This window comes from Entelurus aequoreus, linkage group LG10, assembly GCF_033978785.1.
Source record: "Entelurus aequoreus isolate RoL-2023_Sb linkage group LG10, RoL_Eaeq_v1.1, whole genome shotgun sequence".
Lineage (NCBI taxonomy): Eukaryota > Metazoa > Chordata > Actinopteri > Syngnathiformes > Syngnathidae > Entelurus > Entelurus aequoreus.
Genome location: NC_084740.1, coordinates 28,061,640 through 28,074,275, shown reverse-complemented (window position 1 = coordinate 28,074,275; position 12,636 = coordinate 28,061,640). Strand labels below are relative to the sequence as shown.

General features: G+C 39.4%; 1 protein-coding gene across 3 annotated transcripts in view; it reads left to right on the top strand.

The window, feature by feature from the left end:
• Window positions 1-12,636, top strand: part of gramd1bb (GRAM domain containing 1Bb) — a 373,707-nt gene that overhangs the window by 113,899 nt on the left and 247,172 nt on the right. Inside the window, exon 4 of one of the 3 annotated variants that reach the window (XM_062060498.1) lies at window positions 10,350-10,376. The exons of the other annotated variants lie outside the window; for them this stretch is intronic. Coding sequence (XP_061916482.1) covers window positions 10,350-10,376 — 27 coding nt within the window. The remainder of the gene's footprint in view (window positions 1-10,349; window positions 10,377-12,636) is intronic. 3 annotated transcript variants of the gene reach the window in all.

The window sequence follows — 12,636 nt, the reverse complement described above, 5'->3', positions numbered from 1 at the left end:
TATTATTAATAATTATTGTACATGTATAGCCTAATGTTATTAGCAGGCAACATCTTCACTCAGTGGTTTTCCTTGTCAAACAGCACAGATGGGACTGAAAATACACAACACCAGTTATGAAATATATCCAAATTTAGTCCTGAATGTGAACATCAACTAGTAGCAGTGCAAACATTATCTAAGACAGTGGGTCTGAAACTTTTTTCAACAAGTACCACCTCAGAAAACACGTGGCTCTCCAAGTACCACCATAAAGACCAACATCAAAATACAGTTGCGTAGTAGGCCTACATATTTATTAAAAACTAGACTGAGGTTTTATTTAACAGGGATATTTATTATTTTGGCCACTGTAACATTACACACAGTTTCAACAGTAACACTGTGTTTGAATATTTAATTAAATGACTCTTTGGCGTAATACTAGATTGGGGGTCAGCATCCCGTGGCTCTGTAGTGACGCCCTTTTTGAAAAAAGGATTGAAAATGGAAAAAGATGGGGGGGAAATAATTGTGTATTTTTAGTATGTTTTTTGTTTGAGGACAAACATGACACAAACCTTCCCAATTGTTAGAAAGTCCACTGTTTAATATGTTTGTGTTGTATGCTTCACTGATGAGAGTATTTGGTGATGATCGTTTTGCCCTACTAATTTTGGCGGTTCTTGAACTCACCATAGTGTGGACTGTGACGCAACAGTTTGTTTACATGTAAAAATCTTCCACTCCTTCTTTGTTTCATTTTGTCCACCAAAAGTTTTATGCTATTCTAGAATGCACAAAGGTGCGCTTTGTTGATGTTATTGACTTGTGGGAGTGCTAATCAGGCATATTTGGTCAGCGCATGACTGCAAGCTAATCAATGCTAACATGCTATTTAGGCTAGCTGTATGTACATATTGCATCATTATGCCTCGTTTGTAGGTATATTTGAGCTCATTTAATATACTTTTATCCTCTTTGTATATAATTTAGTTTTGCATGTCTCATGACACTTTATCTATGTGTAATGTTGGCTGCATTTCAGATAGTTTTTTGTGTGCCATGTTGTTCCAGACCACAGCAAATATTACCTAGCTTGCCAAAGATTGTAATGAATCTATTAAATGAAGACAGCCTGCTGTTTCCTTTAACTTGGACACACACATCTATACCTTTGGCCATTGAAAGCCAGTCATTTCCAGGAGTTATCTCACCTTCTAAGTAGCCTCTGATTTATTAATGGTTTCTAATGTTGTAAAAATGTGTAGAATAAATATTAAATTTCAACATTTCTGTCAACGAAGATTTTCTTTAGCCTGCGACACAGTCATTTAGATAATAGGCTATTATAGCTAATATAGACACTTACGTCATGTGTTGCCTTCATTATAACACTTATATACGGCTTTTAATTTTTTGGTCCAATATGGCTCTTTCAACGTTTTGGGTTGCTGACCCTTGCACTAGATGTACCACTAATACCACGGTTTGAGAATCAGTGATCTAACACATGCAAGAGGTATTGTTTTTTTGTGTATTTTGGTTGGTGTTAGGTTGTAGGTCGGCGTGATTACACAAAAACATGTTCATGAAACATTACAAATAGTTGTTACTAGAGATGTCCGATAATATCGTACTGCCGATATTATCGGCTGATAAATGCTTTAGAATGTAATATCGGAAATTATCGGTATCGGTTTCAAAAAGTAAAATGTATGACTTTTTAAAACGCCGCTGTGTACACGGACGTAGGGAGAAGTACAGAGCGCCAATAAACCTTAAAGGCACTGCCTTTGCGTGCCGGCCCAATCACATAATAGCTACGGCTTTTCACATACACAAGTGAATGCCATGCATACTTGGTCAACAGCCATACAGGTCACACTGAGGGTGACCGTATAAACAACTTTAACACTGTTACAAATATGCGGCAGACTGTGAACCCACACCAAACAAGAATGACAAACACATTTCGGGAGAACATCCCCACCGTAACACAACATAAACACAACAGAACAAATACCCAGAACCCCTTGCAGCACTAACTCTTCCGGGAAGCTATAATATCCACCCCCTGCTACCCCCTACCCCCACCTCAACCCCGCCCCCCACCCAACCCCGCCCTCCTCATGCTCTCTCAGGGAGAGCATGTCCCAAATTCCAAGCTGCTGTTTTGAGGCATGTTAAAAAAAAATAATGCACTTTGTGACTTCAATAATAAATATGGCAGTGCCATGTTGGCATTTTTTTTCCATAACTTGAGTTGATTTATTTTGGAAAACCTTGTTACATTGTTTAATGCATCCAGCGGGGCATCACAACAAAATTAGGCATAATAATGTGTTAATTCCATGACTGTATATATCGGAATCGGTAATTAAGAGTTGGACAATATCGGAATATCGAATATTGGCAAAAAAGCCATTATCGGACATCTTTAGTTGTTACATGTGGCCAGAGCCAATTAATTGCCAATTGGTGTACCTTTCTGAATATATGTCGCCCTCAATAGAGCCATCAGCAACTCTGTGCTGCAACTGCCATAGGAGACTTTTCAGTTTTTGGGTGGATTTTGGCGCCACAGAATAGTGGTTCTAGACCACTGCTTTGAGGCACACCGCTGAACTGGTAATAGCTTTGGTGATATTTGTTGAGATTGCGGAGCACAAAAGTATGTAAAGTCCATAACCTGCTGTTGACGAGCTCTGTGCCCTGTTCAGCACACTTCCACTTGTTCTGTCCGTGCTCCTCTCTTGACTCTCCCCTCCGCCGCACGGTCTCCACTTACATGAAGTCGGACCTGTCAAGCCGTATGGGATGTCTTGGCTGCGCTCCTCTTTGCGGTGCTGGCCGGAGCTAGCGAGGGGTAGCTGTTTAGCAGCGCTCTGTAGCCGGCTTTAGAGGGCACGGAATGTCATGTCTCCTCTGCAGGTAAATAGCTGCTGTTTGGTGGGAAGAGGGTGGTGGTGGTGGTGGGGTCTGCATCGACACCTGCTCCGGACTCGGAGCCGCCGCCTCCGCTAGTGTCAGTCTCGTGACTTTTTTCTGCGTCGGCTGTTGAGCTGCAGTCAGTTCTCTGAGTGCTTTTTGATGTATTTTTCTGGAAGTGGGAGCCAGCTAATTAATGCTGCTGCTGCTGCTGCTGCTGCTGCCGGCTTTGTCATTGCTGACATTGCCAAGAATCTGCATGTTGGGGGTCTCTATGTGTAGTCCATCGCCGGTATATAAACTGCATGTAACCGCTTACATAATAACACAATGTGACTTTGTGAAAGATGTGTAATATGACTCATTGGTGGCAATGATGCAGCATGGTGAGTGTGGCATCACTGTGTCATGTTATATAATGTGGTGATTTTTTTTATGTTTTTAATGTAACTACAATGAGTCCAATGGATGCTGGTCTAATTTTATTGCAAAAAGTACAGTTAACCCTTGTGTGGTGTTCGGGTCTGTGGGACCCGTTTTCATTTTTTATTAAAAGAAAAATGATACAATGAATTAATTTTTCAAACTGAGACTCACTGACTTTGGCTCATTTTCTGTGAAGAACATATATCAGAATACATATTTAATGACCACACACCATACACCCCCCCTACACATTTCTATTACATATAAGATGTCCGGGTCCACTGGACTAATAGAAGTGTGGAAATTGATGTTCTGTGTACTACACACACACACACACACACACACACACACACACACACACACACACACACACACACAGCAAGCCTAGACAGGAGGAGGACAGAGTGTAGGTACACAGAACATCAGAGGGTCAAATGTGCGAGAAAATGAGAGCAGTGTTGACAAACAATGTTGCAACCTTGTGTGGGAACCGCCGGTGCAGAAACATAAAAGAAGAATCCCTGTGGGATGCAGAAACTGGCAGAGAAATTTTCTGTGCAACGTTCATATTGTTGTTACTCAGCCAGCGTTTGTGGGTCTGATGGACCCGTTGCATTTTGTGGCTTTTAATGCCTCACAATCAAACCCTTTCATGTTAAAATACTGAACTTGCGAGAGCGGTCACATGCCCTGTGTACGCGTTTGGGAGGTGGGCGGCGGTCAAGTGGCTGAAGTTCAGAATCACAAATATGGAGTTTCCTGCGTGTTGGGATAAGGTGAACATCTGTTCAGTATTTTAACATAAAAGTGTTTGATTGTGAGGCATTAAAAGCCACAAAATGCAACGGGTCCATCAGACCCACAAACGCTTGCTGAGTAACAACAATATGAACATTACACAAGGGTTAAAAGCCTATTTTAAGTGACTTGTGATTATCTACAGTTATACTTCAACTTACGTGCGTCATCTGTTCTGTGATGGAACTCCTAATTCAAAACACGTGTACCTCAAATCAGCGTCTCCCATTGAAATCATCCATCCATCCATCCATCCATCCATCCATCCATTTTCTACTGCTTTAACAGGCATCGAACAAACTTTGAGATATACAGTAGAATGTAGAAAATAACTACTGTAATTCTTTGGCAGCTTAGTCACGGAAGACCATGCTAATTTACGCTCTTGGGTCAGACACATATTTCGATTTGAAGGTTGGTTTTTTTTGTTTTTTGTTTTTTTGTCCTGTCCAGCTTCTCAGGCAAATCATATAGTTGATGTAGATGCCCCATATCTGCTGTTCAGATTTACTTTACAAAAGAGAAGTGTGGAATACTTCTCTTGTTGCCTTATTTGTATTTGACTTTATCAAATGTATTTATATTATCATTTGGTGCAGCCGGGCCGGAGCAGGAGGGGATAGAAAGAGAAAAAAAGGAAGACGGGGGGAATTGTGGGGACAAGAGGGGGATAAGACAGAGAGACAAAAACAACAGCAAACACAATAACAACAACAACAAAAACAATAGAGCAACATCAGCAAATACGATATGTACAAATATGATGGTAAAAGTGATAGCAAAGAAACAGTTAGCGAAATAAATACTAATACAGAAATGACTGAGCATTATTACACTACAAATGGAGCAATACAAATTCCCAATAGATTTGATGTTTAATTTTTAATTGTATGTATTTTTTAATTTTTTAATGGTACTTTAATTATTATTAATAGTATATTGTTTTTATTTAAATGGTTTTGTCATCCTATTTTAGTCAATTATTAGTAATACATTTTCAGTTATGAGTGTTGTAATTATACAATACACTTATTTAATTATAATTTTCACATTTTAACTTGATGTTTTGTTGATACGGTACATTCATGTTTGTTGACCATGCCTAGCATGGCTGTACAAGCCAAATGACAGTCCCTGTTGCACTTAGTCAAACACACCATCAGCAGCTTCTCCATATTTTTATGGATAAATGTCCGTTGTTCAGATATTAGTTTAACAAACTGTGTTGGCTTTAAGACTCGTTCTGCTTCAGTATGGTGCAGATTAGCAGTGATACGCCTGTAATGTTCCGTCAAGTTGACCACACACTTGGTCATGTTTTTGATGATTTTGTTCTGTAATTCAATGAATAACATCCACTTCTTCTTCTCAGCACTGTCCTTCACTTTCTTTCTTTCCATGTTTGAAAAAACTAAGTTATGTCGATCCCTAGCTATAAGCTAATGCTAGCCAGTAAGACTAGATGTTTGCTTGTAAATATAATTTTTGCTTGCAACTTTTAAAGCATAACAATAAGTATACAAGTACTATTGTAGCAAAATTATTTGCAAACGTGTATCTCAACTATGCATCTCTAGTCAAATTCATGTGTCTGTGTATTAATGATTGTGTGTATGTCAATCTGTGTGTGCGTGTAATCACATTTGCGTTTTTTGTGTTTTAATTAGTGTGTCCGTATAATGATTTTTCGGTGGTTAAAAAAAAATGTCTGTCCGTATTTCGATGTGTGTGTGTGTGTGTGTCTGTCTGTCTGTCTGTCTGTGTGTGTGTGTGTGTGTGTGTGTGTGTGTGTGTGTGTGTGTGTGTGTGTGTGTGTGTGTGTGTGTGTGTGTGTGTGTGTGTGTGTGTGTGTGTGTGTTTCTGTATTTCGATGTGTGTGTGTGTCTGTCTTTCGATGTGTGTGTGTGTGTGTGTGTCTGTATTTCGATGTGTGTGTGTGTGTCTGTATTTCGATGTGTGTGTGTGTCTGTATTTCGATGTGTGTGTGTGTGTCTGTATTTCGATGTGTGTGTCTGTATTTCAATGTGTGTGTGTGTGTGTGTCTTGTCTGTCTGTATTTCGATGTGTCCATTATCAGATTTGTGTGAAGCAAGAACCTCGGTAGGCTGTTTATTTACACGTGATTGTTGCGACACTTCTGCTGTGAAAGGTGTGTGCGTGTAATACCATCTGTGCACGTATCCAGATGTGCGCGTGTGTAATGCAACCTGTGTGTGTGTGTAATACCATCTGCGTGTGCCTATCCAGATGTGCGTGTGTGTAATACAACCTGTGTGTGTGTGTGTAATACCATCTGCGTGTGCCTATCCAGATGTGCGTGCGTGTAATGCAACCTGTGTGTGTGTGTAATACCATCTGCGTGTGCCTATCCAGATGTGCGTGTGTGTAATACAACCTGTGTGTGCATATCCAGGTGTGTGTGTGTGTGTGTGTGTGTGTGTGTGTGTGTGTGTGTGTGTGTGTGTGTGTGTGTGTGTGTGTGTGTGTGTGTGTGTGTGTGTGTGTGTGTGTGTGTGTGTGTGTGTGTGTGTGTGTGTGTGCGCGCGCGCGTGCGTGCGTACATATAGCTGTGTGAATAAGGAACTCTCGATAGGCTGTCTAGTGACACGTGACGTTTGCGACACTTCTGCCGTGAAATTTGTGTGTGCTTATCCAGATTTGTGTGTGTGTGTGTGTGTGTGTAATACCATCTGTGTGTGCGCAACCAGATGTGTGTGCTTATAATACAACGTGCGTGAGTTTTTAGGTCTGTGTGACTTAACCTGCTGGAAATAAACTTTCATGTTTTAGAAGTAATGTTGATTGAACAAAGATTGTGTTACACACACACACACACACACACATCTTTCACAGCATAAGTGTTGTCAAAGTCATGTGTAAATATACAGCATATCGAGGGTTCTTGCTTCACATAATTCTGATTACGGACACACACACTACTTTTACACACAAACAGATCAAAATACGGACAGACAGATTTGTTTTTTGTTTTTCTCACCCACAGCCAAATCATAATACAGACATATTAGAACACACACGTGGACTTGATTACACACACACTAGTGTAATCCCGATACCAATAATTTGGTACTTTTCGGTACTTTTCTAAATAAAGGGGACCACAAAAAATGGCATTACTGGCTTTATCTTAACAACACATCTTAGGGTACATTAAACATATGTTTCTTATTGCAAGTTTGTCCTTAAATAAAATAGTGAACATACAAGACAACTTGTCTTTTAGTAGTAAGTAAACAAACAAAGGCTCCTAATTTAGTCTGCTGACATATGCAGTAACATATTGTGTCATTCATCATTCTATTATTTTGTCAAAATTATTAAGGACAAGTGGTAGAAAATGAATTATTAATCTACATGTTCATTTACTGTTAATATCTGCTTACTTTCTGTTTCAACATGTTCTATCTACACTTCTGTTAAAATGTAATAATCACTTATTCTTTTGTTGTTAGATACTTTACATTAGTTTTGGATGATACCACAAATTTGGATAACAATCCGATACCAAGTAGTTACAGGATCATACATTGGTCATATTCAAAGTCCTTATTTGTCCAGGGACGTATTTCCTGAGTTTATAAACATAATATACATTTTTTAAAAATGAAAGAAGATTTTGTGATGCTAAAAAATATAGATGTAATCATAGTAGTATCGACTAGATACACTCCTGTACTTGGTATCATTACAGTGGATGTTAGGTGTAGATCCACCAATGGTGTTTGTTTATATTGTAGCGTCCCGGAAAAGTTGGTGCTGCCGGGAATTCTGGGAATGTGTTCTGTAGTGTTTAAGTTGTGTTGCGGTGCAAATATGTTCCCAAAATGTGTTTGTCGTTGTTTTTTAGCATGGTTTCACTATTTGGCACATGTTTATGACAGTGTTGGCGTTGTTCATACGGCTACCCTTAGTGTGACATGTATGGCTGTTGACTAAGTATGCGCCTTCATTCATTCATGTGTAGTGTGTTTAAAGTTAAATTGGTCGTCTTAATGGTTGATGATTGTTCATAGAGTAATCTTGCCTTGATATTGTTAACTTCAGATCATTTTAACACAACAAAAATCCAGGCTTCGGTGTGTAGTGAAGCATATATAGCTATCACTCGTCCTACAGGGATGATTATTGAAATAAATGTACTTTAATAAAGATTTAGAAGGACATACAACTCTGCAAATTGCGGACAGTCATTAGCTGCTAGCTAGCTAAACCGTGTCTTATAGCGTGACGACGCCAATGGGTGAGGGACCGGGACTTTTTAGAGGCGCTATAGTACCGAATATGATTCAATAGTATCGCGGTACTATACTAAACCTACTCAGTGGCCTATTGGTTAGAGTGTCCGCCCTGAGATCGGTAGGTTGTGAGTTCAAACCAAAGTCATACCAAAGACTATAAAAATGTGACCCATTACCTCCCTGCTTGGCACTCAGCATCAAGGGTTGGAATTGGGGGTTAAATCACCAAAAATTATTCCCGGGCGCGCTCACTGCTCCCCTCACATCCCAAGGGTTGATCAAGGGTGATGGGTCAAATGCAGAGAATAATTTGGCCACACCTCGTGTGTGTGTGACAATCATTGGTACTTTAACTTTAATACCGGTATACCGTACAACCCTAACAAAAACCGATTGAGATACAGACACACAAATGAATACACAGACATGTGAACTGGATTACAGACGCACATATTGAGATACGCCTTTGTAAATAATCTCGCTACAATAACACTTCCATAAATTAACTCTTAGAAGGCTCTAAAGTTGGGGCACTCTTAAGTCTTTACTAGTGTAGACACCATACTTGCCAACCCTCCCGATTTTCCCGGGAGACTCCCGAATTTCAGTGCCCCCCCTGAAAATCTCCCGGGGCAACCATTCTCCCGATTTCCACCCGGACAACAATATTAGGGGCGTGCCTTAAAGGCACTGCCTTTAGCGTCTTCTCTCACCTGAAAAGGAGACTATTATATATGTCTCCGTTATCCATAGGTTTATCTATAATCCATAAAGTAGGCAGGCACGGAGCTATTTCTCAGCGTGTGTTTATTCCAGCCGGCACGTTAATACACTGACACACAACATCCGGATTCCCCATCATGCATTGCTTCAAAACTACGGCAAGTAGTAATGTCCAAAAACATAACAGAGACGAAGCAGAAGAACGAAAAAGAGACATGGCGACGACGAGTAAGAAGCAGTAGTACGCTTGCAAGTTCCAAAATGATTGGAAAAAAATAATTTCAGTTCATCCAGGACAGCTCGAAGGGGAAGGGGTATGCTGCCTGCACATTTTGTAGATCAGACTTTTATGTGTGTGTATATGTGTAAATAAATGGACACTGAAATCAAGTATTTATTTTATTTATTATATATATATATATATATATATATATATATATATATATATATATATATATATATATATATATATATATATATATATATATATATAATATATACATATATATATATATAATATATACATATATATATATAATATATATATATATATAATATATATATATATATATATATATATATATATATATATATATATATATATATATATATATATATATATATATATATATATATATAATATATACATATATATATATAATATATATATAATATATATATATATATATATATATATATATATATATATATATATATATATATATATATATATATATATATATATATATATATATATATATATAAGAAATACTTGAATTTCAGTGAATTCTAGCTATAAATATACTCCTCCCCCCTTAACACACACACACACACACACACACACCCCACACACCCCCCAATCTCCCGAATTCCGAGGTCTCAAGGTTGGCAAGTATGGTAGACACACAGTGCTACTATTGCACCCATTGACCCGCATTTTGCACCCGTCACCCATTGTCACGTTCTGAGGGATGTTCAGAATGTTCTGAACTCCTGTTTCCATGCCATTGTTGTACTTTGCAGAATAATGCTGCCACAGCAGAGGTAATGTGTGGATGCTTCTCAAATTCTCAGTTTCCCAGGAAGTGGCACTTCTTTTGACAGCAAACCAGTACTCGGCAGCGCCTCTGCTGGTTTCAGCCGAGTCGTATTTTGGCCTCACATGTTGTTTTGTTTCATTTTCTCAAGCGTGACAAGAAAACCTTGAATTATTTTGTTTTTGTGTGTGTGCAGGTCTGACAGTGCCGCCGACAAAATCAGGTAAGTCGGCGTTGTCACCCACAAAAGCAGCGTGTTGTTGAACTTACAGAGGAGGGGCCGGCTTTACATTTGTCACCCAGTTCGACGCGGGTCCAGCCTGACACACATTCACAGCTCTGTGTGCCGAGCAAGGTGTCGGAATGTGCTTTTGCCCGCGTGGACTCAATACAGTTGCAAGCCGTGGAATGTCATTGTTGGCGCCGATTGCTGGAACATTATCACACACAAACATCGGCGAAGGGGAGGGTCGCCACGCTGTGGTGGTGATGTTCGTATGTTAGGCGGGCAGTTTGTGGCAGGTGGTACAAGAGTCATACCCCTGGCGGCGTTTAAGCTGAAAAAAGGTGGGTGAAAAAATTGTGGGCTTCATTCAAGAATCACAACTTAACCTTTAGTCAACATTTTGCTGTTTTGCTTTTATTGTTGATGCTCTTTCTTGGTGTGTCAAGTTTGCCTGGTACATTTGCCGCACCGAATGGACACACTGTATCTTGTGTACCAGTGTGTGTGTGTGTGTGTGAGTGTGTGTGTGTGTGTGTGTGTGTGTGTGTGTGTGTGTGTGTGTGTGTGTGTGTGTGTGTGTGTGTGTGTGTGTGTGTGTCTGTGTGTGTGTGTGTGTGTGTCCATGTGTCTGTTTTGGTATGCATAAAGTGGGCAGTCATGCGAAATGGGTGCAGATAGAGCAGCGTTTAAGCCGCCAGGCCTCTCTCTTGCCCATACAGCAGCTTCCATAACAACATTAAAAAAGTATCCGAGGGTATGAGGGAAACATCATTAGGTACACTAATGTGGTACAAATAGGCAAGGTGCTCTAAATAAGTATGTAAATATTTCATGTTATTGATAAATCACATGTACGGTAAAGAAAAGAAGCACACGGGGTGTCATGATCCGATATATCAGATAATATCAGCTTGCATTTAAAATCTGCAGCTTGTTAGCCAGTTAACATCTAAATGTCCTCCAACAAACACACAAAGTTGATGTTTTCTTGTATTTTAGTCAAGTCATTTACAAAAGGTAAACATTGCAGGCTATATGCTAATAGGAACGAGCAGCTACACAACACCTAAGCACAGAAATACAAATAGGCGGAGTAGACATTGAAAGTAGAGATGTCCGATAATGGCTTTTTTGCTGATATCCAATAATCCGATATTGTCCAACTCTTATAAACGATATCAACCGATACAGATACATACAGTCGTGGAATTAACACATTATTATGCCTAATTTTGTTGTAACGCCCCGCTGGATGCATTAAACAATGTAACAAGGTTTTCCAAAATAAATCAACTCAAGTTATGGAAAAAAATGCCAACATGGCACTGCCATATTTATTATTGAAGTCACAAAGTGCATTATTTTTTTTAACATGCCTCAAAACAGCAGCTTGGAATCTGGGACATGCTCTCCCTGAGAGAGCATGAGGAGGTTGAGGTGGGCGGGGTTGGGGGGGTTGGGGGGGTCGTGGTTGAGGTGTGGGGGAGGGGTAGCGGGGGTGTATATTGTAGCGTCCCGGAAGAGTTAGTGCTGCAAGGGGTTCTGGGTATTTGTTCTGTTGTTAGTTGTGTTACGGTGCGGATGTTCTCCCGAAATGTGTTTATCATTCTTGTTTGGTGTGGGTTCACAGTGTGGCACATATTTGTAACAGTGTTAAAATTGTTTATACGGTCACCCTCAGTGTGACCAAGTATGCTTTGCATTCACTTGTGTGTGTGAAAAGCCGTAGGTGTTATGTGATTGGGCCGGCATGCAAAGGCAGTGCCTTTAAGGTTTATTGGCGCTCTGTACTTCTCCCTACATCCGTGTACCACTCAGTAGAGCGGCGTTTTAAAAAGTCATACATTTTGCTTTCTGAAACCGATACAGATAATTTACGATATTACATTTTAAAGCATTTATCGGCCGATAATATCGGCAGCCCAATATTATCATACATCTCTAGTTGAAAGGGTAAAAGAAAACAGGTTTTTGGGTGTAATAATTGATGATAAAATGAATTGTAAATCTCATGTAAAAAATATACAACATAAAGTAGCAAGAAACACATCAATAATGAATAAAACTAAACATGTTCTACAACAAAAATCACTTCATGTTCTTTACTGCTCGCTAGTGTTACCATATCGGAGTTATTGTGTAGAAATATGGGGAAACTACTACAAATGTGCGCTTCATTCACTAACTGTGTTACAACAAACATCAATTAGAATAATACATAATGTTGGATATAGAGAACATACAAACCCTTTATTTA